General features: G+C 39.5%; 1 protein-coding gene across 1 annotated transcript; it reads right to left on the reverse strand.

The window, feature by feature from the left end:
* Positions 1-915: 915 nt before the first annotated feature.
* Positions 916-24,286, reverse strand: TDRD15 (tudor domain containing 15). Its single transcript, XM_054548336.2, has 4 exons — positions 24,104-24,286; positions 20,591-20,701; positions 9,717-9,802; positions 916-7,125 (listed from the first exon to the last, which is right to left on the reverse strand). The coding sequence occupies exon 4, from the start codon at positions 7,120-7,122 to the stop codon at positions 1,318-1,320; it is 5,805 nt and encodes a 1,934-aa protein (XP_054404311.1). The 5' UTR covers positions 7,123-7,125; positions 9,717-9,802; positions 20,591-20,701; positions 24,104-24,286; the 3' UTR covers positions 916-1,317.
* Between the last annotated feature and the right edge of the window lie 426 nt (positions 24,287-24,712).

Here is a 24,712-nt window from a genome sequence, read left to right on the forward strand (position 1 = left end):
GCTGTTTCTATCGCTACCATAACCACTACTGCTAACAGGAAAGATTCAAAAATTAGATAGAAAAGGGGGCCAGTTGTAAAGCATTTATCAATTCACTATAAAACATCTAGGTAAAATTCAAATAAAATACCTTCTAACATTTCATCAATAAAAACAAGACATTTCCACTCACTGAAAGAGTATAGCCTGTTATGATATTAGTTATAATACAGAATGTGGAATAATATACATTTTATTTATAAAGTCAAAACAAACATTTGCCGGGGAACATTCTTTACAGCCTACAAAATCCTCAGTAACTAATCCATACAGAAAATGAATGTAATGTGGATAAACAAAATCAGACAATATTGTAGTGCATAAAATATTAAAATTTTAACAATATTTTACAATCAGTTTGACATCTAAAAGATTTAAGAGAAAATATGCTAGAGTCAGTTTATTTATAAATTTATCTGGTTCAGAAATATGCTAGAAGCACACTCAAAAAACCTAAAGACATTTCATATGATATAAAACTATATATAACAGAAAAATGATTCTTCAAAATGAGCGCAGGAAGCTCACTAATAATAGCAAGATTTATTAACATGAGATCTACAGACATTTAGTTTTATGAAACGCTTGAAATTATTTGTGAAATGTCATGCGTGTGTGCATGCATGTGTGGTTAAAATCTTTCACTACATTCTAAAAACTTCACCATTCAAAAAATGTAAAGTTAGTGAAGCAACATTTTATAATCATAGTGGCCACTTCCAGTTCATCCGTTTATCCAGATTTTCTAGTAAGTTTTCCTGCAATATATTTTCAGTTTGGACGTTAGTACACGAAAAACTTTTAAAGAATCAAATAAAAAGAATCTACAGAAAATAATCTACTTTATAAAAATGTCTATTTACCTTTTAAGTGTTCTTCTTTTTTTTTTTTTTTTTCATTATCATGCGATGTTTTTACTGCTGTTCTCAAGTTGTCTTATTTTCCTGTATTCCTTCAGTTGGTAGTTTTTCAAAAATGTCTTCAACGTAACTGCTGTTCTTCAAACCATCAGGCAGTTTGCAAAATGAAGTTGTTGTACATATATCAAACAAAATGGTACTCTGGAAATGTTTTCCACTACCAACTTTCTTTCTCACTGTTAAATTTCTAGAATGTGATCTTTTACTAATACGAATTTTCCTTAAGAGGTTCTTACAGACATCTTTCCTCTTAGTAGATTTCTGTTTACACTTTTGTTTCTCAGTGTATGTAAAATTTATATTTTGCTTTTTGTAACAATTTTGATCTAACAATAGGAAAATAGGCTTACTCTGTAATTCATATTGGATTTTTAGTAGATTCAGTAGCAGTAATTGCATCAAGATGAGCTGAATCTTTAGAATAAGTTGCGAGACCAGAAGCAACTAATATATCTGCCAAATTGTTTCTCTCATGAATGACATCTACTTTCAGTTTTGTTTCAGAATGATATTCCCTAAACTGAAAAACTAAGTCTGGTTTACTTAGGAAATCTCGAAAAAAGCTTTTGGCTTCTTCACTCCAGTGTTTTCCTTTAGCAGGTAAGATACCATATAAAATACATGGATAACTCAGCCTTGGCAAATTCAAAAGTTCCTCAGGAACAACTTTAAGATTTATAATTTCTGAATAATGTACATAAAAAGAAAATCCATAGTCAATCAACACAAGACATAAAGACTGAGGTGAGACTTCAGAAATTTCTACTCTATTCCACTGATCTTCCGATTTATATTTGAACAAACAACTAGAACCGGGAATTAAGAACTCCTGAGGCAATGTTTGTAAGGTCTCTGGTAGATCGGAAAGCAACATAAAAAGACACTTCATTATGTCAAAGAAATCTTCTAACTGAATACTGAAGTCTGATGGATCAGAAACAGCAGTTGCAATACCAGAATACTGTCTATCATTTTGGAATTGAACCCAAGTAAATGATTTTATTGCGCATGATGATACAGGAGTCTTAGATTCAATATTGTAAACAATTTCTGCAGGTCTAAGTTTGTTTTCTTCAATAGGAACTGTATTCAAATTTAAGTATTCCAAAAGTAACAGGTCATCTACCAAAATTTCTACTTCCCAAACAGCATCTAAATATTTCAGGAAAAGAATATTTATTTCCAAATCAGCAAATAAGCACTCAAATGACATGTTCTTAGAATTTTCAAACCAAATCCATTTACAAGGTACAGCTTGTCTAGGAATATTTCTTATTTCATCACTAAGCAACTTGGTATTACATAGAGGCACTATTTCATAGATACCACAATCTACTAAAAAAACAAGTACTTTATCATCAACATACTTTTCTTCTACTTTTGATCGATGCCATCTCAAGGTATTTTTAGATTTTGCCAAGCATTCTAAACCTTTTTCAATACTTTCCATTGATAAAAAAGGGGATTTTTTTTCTTCTTTAGTAATTAATAGTATTAAATCTGATAAAATTTTTTTATTTTTGGATAACTTCACATAAAATCTTCCACTTTTTGAAACATTAAGCATTTCAGCTTTTTCAAGTTGTCCAGGTTTGAATTCTTCCAAAGGAATTTTAAACAGCTGTTGGTTCAAATTCGTAGAACCTTCAGACTCATTTGATTTTCCTTTCTTCATTTCATTATCACCTGGGCTCACCTTTTGAGAGAGAACCTGAGGCATTTGCAATGCTGACTTCTGCAGTTTTGAACATGCTTTCCATTTCAGTAGTTCATTAATGACACATCTTTCATCACAAATCATATTTACTTCCCATTTCTGATCATGCTTTTTCAAAAATTCACAATAAACTGTTTTGTTATCTACTTTTGAAGTAAAATAATCCACAGTTTTGTCATCCCATATTTCATCAGGCTCATTCCATTTTACTCCACTAAGAAAAGCATGGATTCCTAGCTGAGGAACAGATAAAAATTCCCTCTGAAGTTCATAAATTTTAGATGTGTTTACTATTGCAGAGTTACCATAGTCAATAAATTCTACTTCAAAAGAATTTCCTGGCAAAATTTTCTTAATAACTGCCCTGTAAATGGCATTGTCACCAGAATATTCTGCAACTACAAGATCTCCCACTAGAGGTTTAACTGATTTTCTCTCTCTCAATCTCCTTGCTGTTGCATTTAGAGCATCAGCAAGTCTGATAATTACACTTTCATTCTCAGCAAGCTGAATATGGAAATTTGCTGGATTACTGATATTAGATACATACCCTTTAACTTTGGCATTCAAATAAATTTGCGGTTGAGGAAGGTCTTTGATCTGTGGCCTAATAAGGTCATATGGGTTTTGTGAGGTTGTTTGATTTAATGCTCTGATAAAAGACTGTGATACAACCTTTACTGATTTTTGGCCCACACCCCTGTTCTCAAGAATACGTGCAGCTCCAGGGACAATTTTTATACCTTTAAGCCCATCATTCAAAGAATTCTTCATTTTGTTTTTTGACACAGGTTCCATTTTATAACAAACTGATGGCTTCAAAAACCTGGCATGTATATTTTTGGGATGCATCAATTGATCTATTTTTCTTTCAGAATATGTTACTGGACTAGTTTTATTTATCACATTATGGTGATAGTTGTTTCCTTTTTTGCCTTTCAAAGAAGTAGTGAATCTCTTATTCTCATTTATTTTATTACTCTTTTCCATGCAGCATGCTTGGTCACAATGTCTTTTTCCATAGGCATGAAGCAACACTTTAATTTTCTCATTTATATATTGAGATCCATCATACAATTCTATACCAAGCTGTCCATCTGACTCCTGGGACAATATTATCGCCTTTAATGATTTTCCCAAGAAATTGTCTTTAAACCAACTACTGATTTCTGCTGGAATATCTACATCCCTAAGATCTGACAAAAAACACTTAATAGCTTGCATAGGTGTAAATAACAACTCTGGAAACTGAGCTGAAATGGCCCTCAACATATTTTCTCCTACTAATTGCTTATTTCCAAAGTCTACAAAATAGACTTGAAACTCAGATGGTGAATCTGTTGGTATTGCTAAAGCTCTATATGAGAGACCATCCTCTACATACTTAGATATGCACACTCTCATTTTATTAGAATCATATTTTGGACAATTTTTGAGGTTAATACTCTCTGTGATTTTTGTTTCTATCATTTCTAGATCTTTATTATTTCTTCCAAGCTGGCAATAAAACTTTTTGGGACTATATATGTGAGATATATATACTTCTTCTTCACTTCCAATTTTTATATTAAAGGAAGAATAACAGTAACTGTAAAGACTAACTAAAGATGGGAATGTCTCTGATAATGTGATATACTGAGCAGAGCCACGATTCATAAGAAATTCTTTTGCACTAGTAAATGAGGACTGTAAATCCACTAAGTTATATAAATGGTTTGGATGTATAATAACTAAGGCATAGATGATACAAGTTAATAACCCTCTAGATGAAGAGATAAAATTCCGCAAGTCTCTGAATGCTTTTCTTGTCCAACTGAATAATTTACAACTAACAGGCTCAATAAAATGGTTAAGACAACATCTGAAGGCTTGGCTTTCTAACAAGAGAAAACGTGGATTAATTGCACAAAGATCTTTAATTAAAACACTTTTTTGGTAACCATAATCAACAAACACTATGTCAACTTCTTTTGACACTTGAGTCAAAACAGCAGCTCTATACCACTTCCCAGAATACTTAGCAACACAAGCAGTCTGCCCAATCTCATAAGGATCAGAATGAATACTATAGTAATTCTGAATTTGCTCCATTAGTAATTTTAGGTCTTCTACCTTACATTGGAGCTGGCATGAAAAGTCGCCTGGGCCATAATAACAGGAACATTTAACTTCTAGAACTGTTCCTGGTCTAAAAATATATTCTTTATAAGGCCAGGATGACTCAGGTCCCACAGACAAGGTGAAAGGATTTTTTAATTCTGAGATATTAACAGCTAGGGACTTTGGCAAAGACAAGTTATTTTCCACCAGGTTATTTGAATGGTACTTTTTAGATTTAGGTCCTTCAAGAAGGGCAGATATGACTTTTTTAATATTAACTTTGTTTTTAGATTTTGAATTTAACATTGAATATTCACTTACAGATTTTGGAAAATATTCTAGTTCTACTTGAAAATATTCTGCATATCCAGCTTGTAACATAAGAGAGATAGCATCAATATTTTCTGAGGCTTCAACACTTTGAATATTTACAGTGTACTTGTCATCTTTTTTTGCTATAACCTGAAGCAAAATTGCTTTGTTCAAAACTAATTTTTTAAAATAATCAATTGCAGCCTTAGTCCATAAATCTTCAACAGGAAATATATGTGCAAGTGAACAGCACATCGCTAAGGCAGGCAACTCACAAAATTCTGGAAGCAAAATTTTTACATCAAAAAATGGTATGGAATCAGTATTACCATAATCCAAAAAATAAACATTAATCTTATAACCATTAATTTCAGTGATGACAGCTCTGTAAAAACGTCTGTCCTTGCTATATCTAGCACAACAAAATAATCCAGGTTCAGGTTTTCTTAGAATCATTTCATCGTTTTCACATAAATCATAAAATTTGTTTATGTTTTTCATTATTTCTTGAAATTCATTCTGATGGTCATTAGTGCGTACCCAGAAATTTGATGGGTTTAATACATATGCTATAAAAGCTATGTAGGCAGCCTCTATCTCCATTTCTACTGTTTTAATGGGAAAACCTACTTTTAAAATGCCTTTTTTATCTAGAGAGTCTATTGACCATTCAATATTTCCCATAAAACTCTCAACTGCAAAGCTGTTTACATCAGACACACTTGTCTCACTCAAGATATTGGAGATCTTTGAATCAGACATCGGACAAAGTACTTGTGTGCCTACAGTCTTCCGTAGACACTTAGAATTAACTGTAGACTCTTGAGTTTGTAATGTCACGTAATACAAACGCTCATCCTTATTGAACCAATCAATGTGTGCATATACCACTTGTCCTAATAATGCCTGTTTAAATATACTCAGTTGAAATGTTCTTGCTTCTCTATCTGGACTGTGCAAACATGTCAGAGAACATGGAAATGAAAACAATGGTACTAAAATAAAATCCTGTTTAAGTTTCTTTACATAAATTGAGGGTATAGCCTCACTACTGCCATAATCCATAAACCAAATTTTTACTTGATTTGGGGGCAAGAGCTGCTGAAGAATTCCTCTATGCCACTGTCCATTTCGCCTTCTGGCAACACAAAGTAGTCCAAAATTATCACACGTGGGACTAGTTTCTTGACAGATGGTATCATAATGCAAAGTCATATGCGCTGTCAAGTTTTCTAGCTCTGGAGTCCATTTAATTAACTGACAATAAAATTTACTTGGGCTCAATGCAGATGATACCTTTACACTTTCAGTACTTCCTACTAACAAAGATGGCTGCAACTTATCCAGAACATGTTGAATATCAAGTGAAGTATCTTTATTACCTAATGACAATTCAGGTCTTTTATGTTGCAATAAATCTGGCATTTGTTGAGGGAATTCTTCTAACATTTCCACAATAAGACGAAATGAATCTCCATCAACAAGTCTTCCTAATTGTAACTCGAGAGCCTGAGATATAATTTTTGGCACTTCAAAAAGAAACATTTGCAGAGGTAAAATAGCCTGCACATAACCTTTCACTTGTATTCCTACTAATGACTTGAAATAATTCAAAGCTTTAGGGGACCATTTATCCCCAACTGGTAGTATATTCGCAAAAATACCAAATACTACCCGTGGCGGTAGCTCAAATAAATTGCCACAGGCTGAAGCAATCTGTGGACCAGCAACTCTTAGTTCTTCTCCACGATCTATGAGGAGCACTGTATAGAGTTCATTTTTCTTTTCCACGACTCTTCCTCTCTGCCATTCTCCAGATACTCTTTCTTCCACCAAACAAAATTCATCAATTTCCACATTATTTTTCACTTTTGGAGTATGTTGTATTTCTCTCTGCAATATGTGGTAGTCAAACTCACATTCATTATTATTTATGCCTTGAAATTTCACCAGAACATCCTTGGGAAGACATTTAATATGTGATATTGTCAGATCCACATCTAAAAATGTTGGTAAGAGAGATGTAGAATCCATTTTCTAAAAAGCAAATAATAATTACTCATTAGCTATCAAAGTTAACTGCAATTAGCCTTATGTTTGGCATACAAATATAAAACTAAAAATAATTATATGCCTGTATTTTATCAAATTTAAACATGTTGATAAAAATTATACACATCGAATAAGATGCTGGTGAAATAAACAAAATCTAACGTTCACTGCTTTCTACACTTTTAAAATTTTTCATTGAAATAATTACAAAAATGTTTTTTTAAAGAGGAAGAATACCATCACTGGAAAACAGAGAGGAGTAACCTTTATTTTCCAGAAACTTTAACAAATTCCAGCTGGATATTGGACAGATGTGGTGTAATGAAAGGAGCCAAGTTAGCCTCATTGGGGACCTCCTTCTCCTGTGAGACAACCACTTTCCTTCATGCAGACTCTTTCCAACAACCTATAACTGAAAGAGGTGAGTGCTAGAAGAAAGGGCAGATGGTGAACCAAAAAGGGCACACTGTTTGCACTCCCTACTCTGTGCTGAATTCGCAATATTTGGACTCTATCAGCATCATTATGCAGCCCCGGGATTCATCTTTGATTGAGGGAAATCAGCTGAGACCTGGACACCACTTAGGGAAGCTAAGCATAGAAAGACACTGAAGTAGGTTAGGTATATCCAGACCTTATCGCTGGCATGACTGGCCACAATAAGTGGAAAAGGGAAGGAATCTATAGCATCAAGGCAAAATTTTCTACCATAGCTAATCTGTGGATTTTTAGGATTCTAAAAATAAGGCAAATATTCAAAAAATATAAATAATCCCCAATTTCAGGCAAGAACCATCATCTACTGTGACAGAATACAGCTAAACTCTTCCTTGACTCTGAGTTAACAGTTGACAGGCATTAATTTATTTCTATGAGGACGAGTAAGAGAAAAACATTGGATGCCTTCCCCCCAAAAATGAGGGAACCTCTTAAAAGAAACCAAGGAAATGCTACTCCATAGAAATAGATGTACTGAAAGAAATAGCAAAGTACTGTTCTCAAAAAGGTCAAAAGGTGAAAATATAACAACTGATATTAGGATGAACTATAAACACATGATAGATTTAAAAGTATAATGGGAAAATAAAACCTAAAATAAAGATAAATTAGAAGAAAATTTTGGCAGAATACCCCAAAGCTCAGAGGAAAAAGATAAAAGGATGAAAGAGGAGTATGTAGGGACAGAATATAAAGTCTCACCAAAGTCTAAATGTTTTCATTATTTAGTCACAGGCCTTCACCCAATTCCCACACTTTACTCAGTTTATAGCCCCATTAATTCCTTACATGAAGGGACAACCAGGTACTCTCAAAGAATCCTATACTGGATTACACCAAAACTGTCTTCCTGGCATTCACCTAAAGGGCCCTGTGACCATTCACATGGGCATATGGGAAAGAAAAAATTTACATACATTTTTCAGGAACCATGACACCCTTTTTTATGTATAAAAAGTAGATGTACCCAGAAGATCTCCTTCATTAAACAGAGGTGGTATATACAGTACATATAAGACAACCAAACCCAAAGGCACAAGGAAGTTTTTAAATAGGTTACTCAAACTATCAAAAACCTACTCCTCCACGTCACTATCTCTCCCTCAAACGATACAGATGGCCTCCTGGGGAATTTCACATCAGAGGGGGTAAACACCTGGTTTATACATGGCTCTCACTTAATGCCAGTAACATCCAGAAATAGATTGCTGAGGCATTACACCCCAACCTGGGTGCGGGGTTGGGGATGGAGGGTAGGGTGGCTAAGAAATGAAAGAAAATCTTCACAGTAGAAAGACCTACCATTACATCTACTTTGCCTAAAGAAGAAATTGCTTGAGTTAATAACCTATGCATATTAATATGCAATGGCTAATAGTTTCTGCAGGATGATTAGGAATGTTGAAGGAACAAGACTGGAAGACTTATTACAAAAATGTCTGAAGAAAAGATATGTGAATGAGCCTCTATAAATTGGCACACAGGAAAATTTTAGGTCCCATGTGATGCTCACCAGAGGGCCCCACAATGAAAAAAAATTCTTCATCAGGTAGACAGCATAACCTATCCTGTGGATGTCAGTCAAACTCTTTCACCTGCCTCTACAATTCTTACTCAATAGGGTCATGAAGAAAGTTCCCAGTGTCATGGACAAAGCTCCTACCCTTGTGCCTCTAAAGACCAAATGAAAATAATTCAAAGAAAATTCAGATGTATATATATATATATATATATACACATCTTTTTTATTATATATAAAAATATGTATATATATCTTTTTATTATATCTTATATATAAAATACATTATATATATATTTATATTTAATACATATTTTTATATTATATATAAAATTTAGAACTAATTATATATAAATATAATTATATATAAATTATATTTAATTCATGTAATTTGTATATATAAATACAATTTATATATAAAATTTAAAACTAAACTAATTATTTTACACAATGAACAAACGTGTTATTTTAAAGACATAATTTAAATCAAGATGTTCTAGATCCAACCCCTACTCAAATATGATAATCCTTAGAATACTATATCACAGAAAGTACTTACACTGTATACACAGGATTCAGATATCAGTACTCAATTAATTGTGTGAAATTTGGGAAACTATTTTTCCTTAGAATCAGATTCTAAATCTGTAAAATGAAAAGTTTAATTAAATTAGGATTTTTCAAACCATTTTTCTGCAGCAGAAATCTTAAAATGTAAAATGCAAAAGATATTTTTTGCAAAAATAAAAATACCTATAAAATGGATTCATTAGTGTTCTAACAATTTCATACGTTTATAAAATTTAATTGTGAAGTCAGTAAATGAGTCTAATAAAGTTATTCCATTAAACACAAGCTGAGAGCAGCCTCATCATATAATTTGACTTATTATGATGTTTGATAGCACGTATCAGGAAAATCAGGCTCACAAATATGGAACACTCCACCTGCTTCCAAAATCATACATGATCCAACACAGATAGAGTCAAACAAAAATATGGGAGAGCCACAACTTAAATAATCAATGAGTTAATCTAACAGCACTAACTAGTGCTCCTTTCTGCTTTTAAATTTAGTATATAATATTTGAATGTTTTATATAAAAATTATATTTTAAAAAATCAAATTTAAATCTAAAGTTCCCAAACACCTAAATTAAATCTAAATAAAAAATATACAGCATCACAGTTCCACTGAGGTTGGAGGAAAATATAATCTATAAATACTATTAAAATTGATAGAGAAAACCCTTTCTATACTAAAATTCCCTGATTCTATAGAATATATATTATAGACAATGGCACTCATTGGAGTTTATCTTCTATAAATTAACATCAAACAAGTCCAGACCAGTAAAGTCCCCTAGAAACACAATTGAGCCATATAAATAAAGTAATCCAGTAACACCATTTAAAAGAGACAAATGAAATTAATTTTCATAATCTATTTTAACTCAATATATCCAAACTATTATCATTTCAACATGTAATCAACATAAAATTATTATTATATTTGATTTCTTTTTAATACTAAGTCTTCAAACTATGGTGTACATTTTACACTTAGCATACATCTCAATTTGGACTAACCACATTTCAAATGCTCTATGTGGTTAGTGACTACAGTATTTCAACGTACAGGTCTAGAACTATGATACAATTTTAAGTTTTAAATATAAATTTTGTCAAAAATCTTAAAGCAGGTAAAATAATAGTTCCTTGTATTAATAACTCCTTATAATGCTTTAAATTTTCTAAAGGTTTTTAGTACACTAGTTTAACTGATCTTCACAATAAGATTCTTCATTTTTTGGACCACAGAACTGAAGATCAACTGAAACCGAAATTGATCAAAATTGAAATCTAAAAAGAGATTTAGGTGTCTGATTAGGTTTTCTGATTATCAGTCCAGTTCACTATGTACATTATTTCATTTCTACTGCTTTACACTGTTGTTTCAACTAAAGTACATAATCATGGACAAGAGCCAAAATAAAAATGAAAGATGCAAATACAAAAGAAAAAAAACCCCACAAAAACAAACAAGCAAAGCACCATTCTGGGACAGAATCTGCTTAATAATTCTTCCTTTTTCAAAATTTAAGGTCATTCTGCTCAAACTTTGGCCACTATTCTGGTAAGGTTACTATGTTCCAAAAGACTGCAAGTTGAAGCATCTGTGCTTTGGTTTTCCTCCTCCCATCTTTTCCATATACTCAGAATAGTTTCTAGATTCACCTTGTTAACGACACTGATGTGATGAAAATAAAACTGGATATACTATTTGAGTATGCATATTTCAGAATCAGGGCTTCATTTTTTTTAACATTCTTTACTGAAGTTCACAACCAGGAGCAATTTTTTCCCCAAGAGAACATTTGGGGGCATCTGGAAATACATTTAGTTGTCTTAACTGAGGTAGGAAGTGAGTGCTACCAATATCTAGTGGGTAGAAGCCAGGGATGCCACTGAATATCCTGTAATGCACAGCGGAGCACATTCTTCCACAAACAAAGAATTATTCAGCCCAATATGTCAACAGTTCTGAATTTGAGAAACTCTGCTTTAGTGAGAGCAAAAATAAATACCAGGTAGATAAAAGAACTAATTTATTAAAACTATCTAAAAGAATTAGAAGAAAATACAATATTTTTCTAATCTTACTAAGGGAGACATCTTTTAGAAGACAAAACCCAGAGGTCATAAAATTTTTTTAATATATTAGTTTTGTTAATGATAGGCAAAAAATGAAGCTATAAACAACATTAAAATCAATTTAATCTACTGCATGAAGGATTTTCTCAAGCCAAATATCTTCATCATCTATGACTCCACTATCATTCCACTCACAATCCACCAGGAAATTCTACTGGGTTCATCTCCAGAGCATATAAAAATCTGACACTTGCAATTCTGCTGCCACAATCCTGGTCTAAACTATCTTCCTCTGTCATCTGTAATACTACCTTCCTCACTAGTCTTTTAGCCTTAACTCCACCCTATCCCAACCTGTGAACATTCTTAGCATTGTAACCAGAGTGATCTTTTTAAAATATAAGATACAAAATGCTAAGAGAGAAAAAAAATCAGCGGCTTCTAATTTCACTGAGTGAAAATTAAAGCCATCAAAAATGGCTTTATGAAGTCCGAAAGAGCTAACCATCACCACCACCACCACCACCAAAACCTCCCATGTTTTCTCTTACCTTATTTCCTATTACACTCCCATCACTTATTACACTGAAGCTGCAATTCCTCCCTTGACATTCCGTGAATCTTTTCACCTCTGGGCTTTGGGCTTAACTGCTGTCAGAGCACAGCTTGCTTCCTCACTTCCTCCAAGTTTTGGTCAGAAGATCCCCTTCTAGGTGAAGCATTCCCTGACTACTCTAATTAAAACTGTAACCTCCCACAAACTTAATAGTCCCTAGCCCCTCCCTACCCTCTCTACCAAAAGCAACAAAAAAATTCTATTAAACTAGTGGTTCTCAAACCTTTGTTCTCAGGACACATTTATAGTCCTATAAATCACTGAAGATCTCAAAGAGTTTTCATTTATGTGACTTATATCTACCAACGTTTATCATTTTAGAAATAAAAATAGAAATTTAAAATATATTTAATTCATTTAAAAATACTAAACCCACTAAAAACACAGATATTCTCATGAGAGATGGTTATATTTCTTAAAACCAAAAAATCAGTGAAAAGTGACATGGTTTTATAATTTTTACAAATCTCTTCAATGTCTGCTTAATAGAAATTAAGCTAGATTCTCATATCTGCTTCTACATTCAATGTGCTGCAATAGGCTATTCTGGGTGAAGGATGTGAAGAAAATCTAGCTATACACAGATAAGTAGTTGGAGAAGGGAGGAGAACGTTACAAGCTTTTTCATATAACTGAAGACATTCTTCTTTGATATGCGCAACAACTCAATGAGTAGTAGTTTCTTCGAAGTTAGTTTACAATGTGGAATATAAAATCATAAGGGAACTTTTTGTATTATCTTAAAATCCACTGGCCTACCTATCTTGTACTTTGAAATTTTTAAATATGCATGATTTTATAAGATATCACATGGATTAATTTGAAAATATTGGTTAGATGTACAGATCTTCCATATGTCGACATATTACATTACCTAACATCCCCAAACAAAACTGACTGGTACCACCAGCAATCTCATCAGAAAAGTCATCAAATATGGGGATACCATCAAACTCAAAATGGCAGACATAACTTTCCTGACTTTTCTAATTTTTTCTTTAAAACTTGGATTTTATCATTGACAGATACTGTCAGTTGTTTTCCTTAAAGTGAGGAGCTTGCTTCAATGTGCAAAGTACCCAAATCTGACTCAGTTTGCTACACTGGTTTGCAACTCAAATAGTTACATCAAATGCTTTTCCTAGAGTCGATCTGCACAGTTCAGTATCAACAGAAGTGCTTTTATGAGTACCTCCCATTTCATCACATGGAATATTAAAAAGACATATTTTCAAGGATCATGCTTTAATATCATTCATTTTTACTGCTAGATCAAGGACATTTTAAAGTGAAACTGCCACCTTTTTTATTGCAAGTGTTTGGTAGTAAATAATACAATGACTACCAATAGTTTGGTGCCATTGCCTTGATTCACAGCGAGGTGCCAGCAGTTTTACCCACCATTGCTTTTGCACCATCAGTGTCAACATTAACACACTGAAAAAGGTAAACATTGACAAGATGGCAAGTTTTTTCATGGGGAAATAATATTTTCAATAAATGGTCCTGAAAAAAAAATGGATACCCACATGCGAAGGAATGAAGTCAGACCCCGACCTCACACAATATACACAAGATGTTCTCAGACTTATGATGATTCGACTTCAGATTTTTCAGCTTTACAGGGAATTTTGGGGGACATAACCCCATAGAAATCTAAGAGCTCCTCACAACTTAAAAAGGAGGTACAGTTTCTTTTTTTTTTTTTTTTTTTTCTGCATTTATTTATTTATTTATTTATTTATTTTATTTTTTTTTTTGACCTTTTGTACATTAAAGTTTTATTTCTGTTTTCTTTTTTTTTATTATTATTATTTTTTAATTTATGAAGTATTTGTTGATCATTCTTGGGTGTTTCTCGGAGAGGGAGATATGGCAGGGTCATAGGATAATAGTGGAGAGAAGGTCAGGAGATAAACACATGAACAAAGGTCTCTGGTTTTCCTAGGCAGAGGTCCCTGTGGCCTTCTGCAGTGTTTGTGCCCCTGGGTACTTGAAATTAGGGAGTGGTGATGACTCTTTTTTTTTTTTTTTTTTTTTTTTTTAATTTATGAAGTATTTATTGATCATTCTTGGGTGTTTCTCGGAGAGGGGGATATGGGAGGGTCATAGGATAATAGTGGAGAGAAGGTCAGGAGATAAACACATGAACAAAGGTCTCTCGTTTTCCTAGGCAGAGGACCCTGCGGCCTTCTGCAGTGTTTGTGCCCCTGGGTACTTGAGATTAGGGAGTGGTGATGACTCTTAAAGAGCATGCTGCCTTCAAGCATCTGTTTAACAAAGCACATCTTGCACCGCCCTTAATCCATTTAACCCTGAGTTGACACAGCATATGTTTCAGAGAGCATGGGGCTGGGGGAAAGGCCATAGATCAACAGCATCTCAAGGCAGAAGAATTTCTCCTAGTCAGAACAAAATGGAGTCTCCTATGCCCACCCCTTTCTACACAGACACAGCAACAATCTGATCTCTCCTTCCCTTCCCCACACTTCCCCCCCCCCTTCCTTTCAACAAAACCGCCATCGTCCTCATGGCCCGCTCCCGATGGTCGCTGTCTCTTCGGAGCTGTTGGGTACACCTCCCAGACAGGGCAGCCGGGCAGAGGCGCTCCTCACCTCCCAGACAGGGCGGCCGGGCAGAGGCGCTCCTCGCTTCCCAGACGGGGCCGCCCGGGCAGAGGCGCTCCTCACTTCCCAGATGGGCCGCCCAGGCAGAGGCGCTCCTCACTTCCTCCCAGACCGGGTGGCAGCCGGGCAGAGGCGCTCCTCACCTCCCAGACGGGGCGGCCGGGCAGAGGCGCTCCTCACTTCCCAGACGGGGCGGCCGAGCAGAGGCGCTCCTCACTTCCCAGAGAGGGCGGCCGGGCAGAGACGCTCCTCACTTCCTCCCAGACCGGGTGGCGGCCAGGCAGAGGCGCTCCTCACCTCCCAGACAGGGCGGCCGGGCAGAGGCGCTCCTCAATTCCCAGACTGGGCGGCCGGGCAGAGGCGCTCCTCACTTCCCAGACGGTGTGGCGGCTGGGCAGAGGCGCTCCTCCCTTCCCAGATTGGGCAGCCAGGCAGAGGCGCTCCTCACTTCCTCCCAGACGGGGTGGCGGCCAGGCAGAGGCGCTCCTCACTTCCCAGAGGGGGCGGCCGGGCAGAGGTGCTCCTCACTTCCTCCCAGACGGGGTGGCGGCCGGGCAGAGGCACTCCTCACCTCCCAGACAGGGCGGCCGGGCAGAGGTGCTCCTCATCTCCCAGACGGGGCAGCCGGGCAGAGGTGCTCCTCACTTCCTCCCAGACGGGGTGACGGCCGGGCAGAGGCACTCCTCACCTCCCAGACGGGGCGGCCGGGCAGAGGCGCTCCTCACCTCCCAGACGGAGTGGCCGGGCAGAGGCGCTCCTCACTTCCCATATGGGGTGGCGGCCGGGCAGAGGCGCTCCTCACTTCCCAGATGGGGCAGCCGGGCAGAGGCGCTCCTCACTTCCTCCCAGACGGGGTGGCGGCCAGGCAGAGGCGCTCCTCACCTCCCAGACGGGGCGGCCGGGCAGAGGTGCTCCTCATCTCCCAGATGGGGCAGCCGGGCATAGGTGCTCCTCACTTCCTCCCAGACAGGGTGGCAGCCGGGCAAAGGCACTCCTCACCTCCCAGACGGGGCAGCCGGGCAGAGGCGCTCCTCACTTCCTCCCAGACGGGGTGACGGCCAGGCAGAGACGCTCCTCACTTCCCAGACGGGGTGGCCGGGCAGAGGCGCTCCTCACTTCCCAGACGGGGTGGCCAGGCAGAGGCACTCCTCACCTCCCAGACGGGGCGGCCGGGCAGAGGCGCTCCTCACTTCCCATACTGGGTGGCAGCCGGGCAGAGGCGCTCCTCACTTCCTCCCAGACGGGGTGGCGGCCGGGCAGAGGCGCTCCTCACTTCCCAGACGGGGCGGCCGGGCAGAGGTGCTCCTCACTTCCTCCCAGACAGGGTGGCGGCCGGGCAGAGGCGCTCCTCACCTCCCAGACGTGGTGGCCGGGCAGAGGCTCTCCTCCCTTCCCAGACGGAGTGGCCAGGCAGAGGCGCTCCTCACCTCCCAGAGTGGGCGGCCAGGCAGAGGCGCTCCTCACTTCCCAGAGTGGGCGGCCGGGCAGAGGCGCTCCTCATTTCCCATAGTGGGTGGCAGCCGGGTAGAGGCGCTCCTCATTTCCCAGATGGGGCAGCTGGGCAGAGGTGCTCCTCACTTCCTCCCAGACGGGGTGGCGGCCAGGCAGAGGCGCTCCTCACCTCCCAGACGGGGCGGCCGGGCAGAGGCACTCCTCACCTCCCAGACGGGGCGGCTGGGCAGAGGCACTCCTCACCTCCCAGAAGGGGCGGCTGGGCAGAGGCGCTCCTCACTTCCCATATGGGGTGGCAGCCGGGCAGAGGCGCTCCTCACTTCCCAGACGGGGTGGCGGCCAGGCAGAGGCGCTCCTCACTTCCCAGATGGGGCAGCCGGGCAGAGGCACTCCTCACTTCCTCCCAGACGGGGTGGCGGCCAGGCAGAGGCGCTCCTCACCTCCCAGAGGGGGCGGCCGGGCAGAGGTGCTCCTCATCTCCCAGACGGGGCAGCCGGGCAGAGGCGCTCCTCACTTCCTCCCAGACGGGGTGGCAGCCGGGCAGAGGCGCTCCTCACATCCCAGACAATGGGCGGCCGGGCAGAGGCGCTCCTCACTTCCCAGATAGGGCGGCCGGGCAGAGGGGCTCCTCACATCCCAGACGATGGGCGGCCAGGCAGAGATGCTCCTCACTTCCTAGACGGGGTGGCAGCGGGGCAGAGGCTGTAATCTTAGCACTTTAAGAGGCCAAGGCAGGAGGCTGGTAGGTGGAGGTTGCAGCGAGCCAAGATCACACCACTGCACTCCAGCCTGAGCAGCATGGAGCAATGAGTTAGCGAGACTCCGTCTGCAATCCCAGCACCTCGGGAGGCCGAGGCAGGCAGATCACTCGAGGCCAGGAGCTGGAGACCAGCCCGGTCAACACGGTGAAACCCCGTCTCCACCAAAAATACAAAAACCATTCAGGCGTGGTGGCGCGCGCCTGCAATCCCAGGCACTCGGCAGGCCGAGGCAGGAGAGTCACAGGAGCCCGAGGCAGGGAGGTTGCAGCGAGCCGAGATCATGGCAGTACAGTCCAGCTTCGATAACAGTGGGAGACCGAAAAAAGAAGGAGAGGGAGACCGAAGAAGGGAGAGGGAGAGGGAGACCGAAGAAGAGAGAGGAGGGAGAGGGGGAGGGGGAGGGGGAGGGGGAGGGGGAGGGGGAGGGGGAGGGGGAGGGGGAGGGGGAGGGGGAGGGGGAGGGGGAGGGGGAGGGGGAGGGGGAGGGGGAGGGGGAGGGGGAGGGGGAGGGGGAGGGGGAGGGGGAGGGGGAGGGGGAGGGGGAGAGGGAGAGGGAGAGGGAGAGGGAGAGGAGGTACAGTTTCTACTGAATGTGTATTGCTTCCGCACTACTGTGAAATTGAAAATCCTAAGTTGAATCATGGTAAGTCAGGGACCATCTCTTTTGTTGCCAGCATTAAATGCATCTTCAGCTTACAGTATTTTCAACTTAAAATGAGTTTATCAAGATGTAATCTCATTGTAAGTTGAGGAGCATCTGCACAAAAAGCAACTGAAAATGGATAAAAAACCTATGGGTAAGAACTAAAGCTGTCAACTCCTTAAAAATTTTGAAATAAATCTTCATGACTACTATGGTTTAAATGTTTGTCCCCTCCAAAACTCACATTGCAACTTAATCATTGAGATGTGGGACATTTAATAGGGGTGAATAGGTCAGGAGGGTACTGTCCTTATGAATGAATTAATCCATTCATGGGTTATCGGGTTATCAGGGAGTAGGACTGGTGGTTTTATAAGAAGAGGAAGAAGGACTTGAACTAGCACGCTCACCCCCTGTCCATGTGATGCCCTGTACCACCTCAGGACCTGCAGAGTCCCCACTAGCAAGAAGGCCCTCACCAGAGGTGGCCTCTTGACCCTGGACTTCTCAGTCTCCATAACTGTAAGAAATAAATTCCTTTTCTTTATATATTACCCAGTTTCAGGTATTGCTATAAGGAACAGAAAACATATCAAGATGTGTTAGACAATGGCTTCTTAAATATGGTTCCAAAAGCACAAGTAACAAAAGATAAAAAAACAGATCAACTGGACCATCAAAGTTTAAAAACAACTTGTGCTCCAAAGGACCCATCAGAAAAGTTAAAAGTCAACCCCGAAAATGGCAGAAAATATCTGCAAATCACCTATCTGATAAGGGGCTTGATGCACAATATATGTAAAGATCCCAAACTTAACAATGGAAAGACAATGCAATCTAAACACAGGCAATGGATTTGACTACATATTTCTTCAGAAAAGACACATAAAAGGCCAATAAGCATATAAAAAGATAGTCAACATCATTAGTCACTAGGAAAACACAAACTACAATGAAATGCCACTTCAGACACACTAGGATGACTGTATTTTAAAAACCGAATTACAAGCGTTAGCAAGAATGTAGAGAAATTAGAACCCTCCTGCAATCTGCACCTGTAAAACGGTACAGCCATTTTCAAAAAGTTTGGTGATTCCTCAGAAAGTTAAAACAGCAATTTCATTACTAGATATAGATCAAAGAAAACTGAAAACACACATCCACACAAAAATTTGGACAGGGCCATTCTTAGTAGCATTATTCCTAACAACTAAAAGTGAAAACTACCCAAATTTCATCAACTGTTGAAGGAGAAACACAATGCGATAAGTACAAAAATTAGTGGGGCATGGTAACATGCACCTCTGGTCCCAGCTACTTAGGAGGCTAAGGTGGGAGGATGGCTTGACCCTGGGGAACAGAGATTGCAGTGAGCCAAGATCCTGCCACTGCACTCCAGCCTGCTAGACAGAGCAAAACTCTGTCAAAAAAATAAATAAATAACATTTTTTAAAGTTTCCCATGGATTGTTTTCCCATGGATTATATTAAGTGACAGTGATTTTTCCTTCTCTCTGATTTTTCCACTTTGAATTTCTCTATAAATGGCCATACATTTCTTCTCTGACAGTGAAGAAAAAAAAAAAACTGAAACAAAATTCTTTTCAAAATGCCATAAAGTTGGAAGAAAATTTAGAAAAACATTTGAAATATTTTAGGATAAGGTGGACAATCTTAAGAAAGATAGAAACCCAAAAATCATAAAAGGAATGAAGAACAGTTAGGTACATATATGCTAAAATTGCTATACAGAAAAGAATACAGACCAGGCGCAGTGGCTCATGCCTGTAATCCCAGCAATTTGGGAGGCTGAGGCAGGTGGATCGTGAGGTCAGGAGATCGAGACCATCCTGGCTAACACGGTGAAACCTCGTCTCTACTAAAAATACAAAAAATTAGCCAGGCGTGGTGGCGGGCACCTGTAGTACCAGCTACTTGGGAGGCTGAGGCAGGAGAATGGCGTGAACCCGGGAGGCGGAGTTTGCAGTGAGCTGAGATCACGCCACTGCACTCCAGCCTGGGCAACAGAGTGAGACTCCATCTCAAAAAAAAAAAAAAAAAAAAAATTATATGAATAGACAAATGACAGATTTAAAAAAAAAACTGTAACATGGAATATAGATAAAAAGCATCCTTAACATAAAAATATGTTCCATACCACTAGTATGGGGAAAAGAAGAATGAAAATTCCTCTTCCATGTACTGTATTAGGAAAAACATAAATGAATGATTATATCCAGAACAAACAAATATGTGGAGAATGAAAGTTCACAGGTTCCAGGTAAGAGAATAAATTCTTATAATATTTTTGTCATGTAAACTTATAGTACCATTAATATTAAAATCCTCACATCTTTTGATACCAAGATTACTCTTGGTAATCTATCCTTATGAATATAAGAATACATATTGAAAGATGTTTGTTGAAACACTTATAAAATTAAAACTCTAAAACACTGCTAAGAGAAATTAAAGATGATGTAAATTAATTTTAAGGTATCAACTCTCCCCAAAGTCACCTACAGAACTGACATAATCCCAATCAAAATCCTGGGATGCATTTTGGTAGAAATTCAAACACGATTCTAAACCTTTTATGGAAATGCAAAGGAACAGAATGGTCTAAATAGGTTATAAATAAATAAACTGAAAAAGATTAAAATTTGAGAACTTATGCTTACCTGAGTTTAAGACTAATTATAAAGTTACAGCACTCAAGACACTGTGGTACTGGTGTAGTACTGGTGTGGAAATATAATTCACTGGAACAGATCAGAATGCAGAAATAAGACCTAGATAAAGCCAATAAAAGATAAAATGATTTTCAACCAAGGTGCCAGCAATTCGACAAATGATGCTGTAACAGCTGGATAGCCATACGCTTAAAAGAGGGAAAAAAACTGACCATATGCACAAATTTATTCTAAATGGAATATAAACCCACATATAAGAACTAAATGTATAAAACTTCACAGAAAAAAAAAACAGAAAATCATAGGTACCTTGACTTGGCAAAGACGTCTTAAATAGGACACAAAAAATTCAAACTGCTAAAGAGGGACAAAACCAATACATCAGAGTTTATCAAAATTAAAATATTTTGCTCTTCCAAAGACACAATAAAAAAACTAAAGGCAAGCCACAGAGAGTAAGAAAATACTTACAAAACATATAGCCTAGAACCTGTCTCTAAAATATATAAAGAACTTCTACAACTCAATAGTAAAAAAAAAAAAAAAAATCCAATTTAAAAATAGGTAAAAGATTTAGCAGCCACTTTACCAAAGAAGATTTACTGATGGAAAATTAGCATTTGAAAAAGATGCTTAATATCATTGTTACTAAGAAAATGCAAATTAAATCACACTAAGATAATACTTCACATCCACTAGAATGGCTGAAATTAAAGGGCAACCGTACCAAACACTGGTGAGGGTATAGAGTAACTGAAAAGGTCACAGACTTCAGAAAGAACTGTAAAACGATACAAACACTTGGAGAACAGTTTGGAAGCTTCTTTAAAAGTTAAATATATACCATATACCTTCCACATGACCCAGCCATTCCACTTCCGAGTATTTACTCAAGATAAATGAAAGTATATGTCCATACAAAAACTTGTAGGAGACTGTTCACAGCAAGTTTACTTGTAAGAGCCAAAAACAAAACAACCCAAATGTATGTCAACACAATAAACAATGGAACAATACAATAGTCATAACGCATAAAATGGAAACTATCCAACAATAAAAAGGAATGCTGTAACCCCAGCACTTTGGGAGGCCAAGGCAGGCAGATCACCTGAGGTCGGGAGTTTGAGATCAGCCTGACCAACACAGAGAAACCCCGTCTCTACTAAAAATACAAAATTAGCCGGACGTGGTGACACATGCCTGTAATACCAGCTACTCGGGAGGCTGAGGAAGGAGAACTGCTTGAACCCGGGAGGCAGAGATTGCGGCGAGACGAGGTCCCACCATTGCACTCCAGCCTGGGCAACAAGAGGGAAACTCCATCTCAAAGAAAAAAAAAAAAGAATGAAACACTGATACTCATAAAAACATGGATGATTCTCAAAGTAATTATGCTGAAACACAAAGAGGCAGGATACACATGAGTCCATTTGTATAACATCCTAGAAAATGCCATTTAATCTATAGTAACAGAAATATCAGTGATTGACTTGGGTAAGGGGAGTGCAGGCTGGAGTGGGACCAAAGGAAACCTTTGAAGGTGATGGATATGCTTATGATGTCGTTTATAGTGGTTTCATAGAGAATACATGTGTCAAATGTCAAATTGTACACTTCAAGTATGTGTAGTTTGTTATATCTCAGATATACTTCACTAAAGCTGTAAGACACACAGACACACACACACACACATATACACACACATGCACAACCTGAATATTCATTAATGGAGGAACAGAATAATTCATAGAGGACTTATTTTAATATTTGTAATTACTAATAAAAAATTTCTATTGGCTCTGATGAATAGGTCATAAGAATCCTGTACAATTTGGGAGGAGGTCAGAGTAATATAAAAAAGATACTAAAATGATATCTTACGTGTATACATGAATACGTGTTCATATACAAATAGAGAAAAATGTGACGGGTATGTATCAAACAAATAAATTAGGAAATGGAACTGGAAAAAGAGTTCCAGAGGGTAAAAGGTAATTCACTTTACCCTCTGCTTTAGCTGACACGCTGTAAAGAGCTTATATTTCTTCTTAATTTCAAAAGGTTAGAAAAATTGAATGTATACCAAAGTGGTACAATAATTAAGTGATTCGTCAAAAATAATTTCTTCAGAAAAGCACCTCCACACCTTAACTCTAGGTCTTTTGGTCTACACTAACTCACTCTCTCTCACACACACACACCCACACAACAACAACTCACACACAACTTGGCATTAGGATCTCTCACACTCACACACACACACACACCCTGGCATTAGGATTTCTTCCTAACACAACCCTAGCATTATAGCTCACACACACACACACCCTGGCTTTGAATCTAATTCAAAGACCCACCATGGCATTACAATCTCTTTCTCACACATACCCTGGCATTAAGATCGCTCTCTCTCACACACACACGCTAGAACTATGATTTCTCTCACACACAACCTGCCATTAGGATCTCTTCCTAACACAACCCTAGCATTATATCTCGCACACTCACACACACCCTGGCTTAGAATCTAATTCAAACACACACCATGGCATTACAATCTCTTTCTCACACATACCCTGGCATTAGGATCGTTCTCTCTCACACACACACGCTAGAACTAAGATTTCTCTCATACACAACCTGGCATTGGGATCTCTCCCTCACACACAGATCCTAAAATTAAGATTTCTCTCACATTCACACACACTGACATTAGGATTTCTCTCTCACACACACACCTTGACATTAGGATTTCTCTCACACACACCCTGGCATTAGGGTCTCTCTCACACTCACACACCCTGACATTAGGGTCTCTCTCACACTCACACACCCTGGCATTAGGATCTCTCACAATCACACACACCCTGGCATTAGGGTCTCACACTCACACACCCTGACATTAGGGTCTCTCTCACACTCACGCATCCTGACATTAGGGTCTCACACACACACACCCTGACAGGATTTCTCTCACACTCACACATCCTAATATTACGATCTCTCAGTCACGCTCACACACCCTGGCATTAGGGTCTCTCTCACACACACCGACAGGGTCTCTCTCACACTCTCACACCCTGACATTAGGGTTTCTCACATATACACACACCCTGGCATTAGGATCACTCAGTCACACACACACACCCTGACATCAGGGTTTCTCTCACACTCACACACCCTGGCATTAGGATCACTGTGTCATACACACCCTGGCATTAGGGTCTCTCTCACATTCACACACAGCCTGGCATTAGGATCAGCCATCATTGACCCCATATGCTGGGTGCTCCCATCTCTGATAACTGCATTTTTCGAGGAAGGGCTGCTGCTCCCGGGTGGGAGGGCTGAGTCTGAGCCGCCGCCGCCATTAGAGGTAGGGAGAACAGAAGCAGCTGAAGATCCCACGACAGACTTCAGATCGCAGCCCGCCCCTGGGAGGCCAAAGCCCCTGTGGGTCAGAGGAGAAAAGTGGGAAAGTACCATGGAAACCAATAGTACCTGGAGCAGGCTAACCATACATAAGCCGAGCTGGGGTTTACCAAGAATCTCTGCTGCGGGTCAGGCCGCTCTTCCCGGAGCTGGAAAGCCACCGCTAGGGCCCAAGATGGCGGGAGACTCGGGCCCTGTTCCCACCCCCTCGTAATGGGGTCCCAGGGAGCATGTGCGAGCTTGAAGGCCGAATGCGGCGGGGGACGCCTGCAGCTGCGCAAAGCGTCCTGCCTGACGCTGTCCCTGCCTTCATGAGGACCGAGGCTGTGTGCGGACTGGTAAGGGTGGTGCCCACTGGGAGTTCTTGAAGCTGGCATTAGGCTCCAGGTGGGCAGCCTCACAGACTTGTCTCTCAGGGACAGGCCATGGAGAGACTCTGGATGGGCTAATGTGGTGGAGAGGATGTAGCTTGTCATATGGGTGTAACCATTGGGGTGGTATCACCCCACTTCCTGGCTGTGCAAGGGTTGGAGTTCATGCAGACAGGTCTATCTTGCAACTACCAGGATAGAAGCTCAGGAGTCCCCAGTGAATTAGTGAAAGAAATGTCTATTTATTGAGCACCAGTTAATCAGATATTTAAGTTATTGCATTTAATTCTATTTCTCTGTTTTGGAG

The sequence above is a fragment of the Pongo abelii genome, chromosome 12 (genome assembly GCF_028885655.2).
Source record: "Pongo abelii isolate AG06213 chromosome 12, NHGRI_mPonAbe1-v2.0_pri, whole genome shotgun sequence".
NCBI lineage: Eukaryota > Metazoa > Chordata > Mammalia > Primates > Hominidae > Pongo > Pongo abelii.

What these genes read in the sequence shown, in the direction of transcription:
- TDRD15 (XM_054548336.2), bottom strand. Translation starts at nt 7,122, where the DNA reads ATGGATTCTACATCTCTCTTACCAACATTTTTAGATGTGGATCTGACA.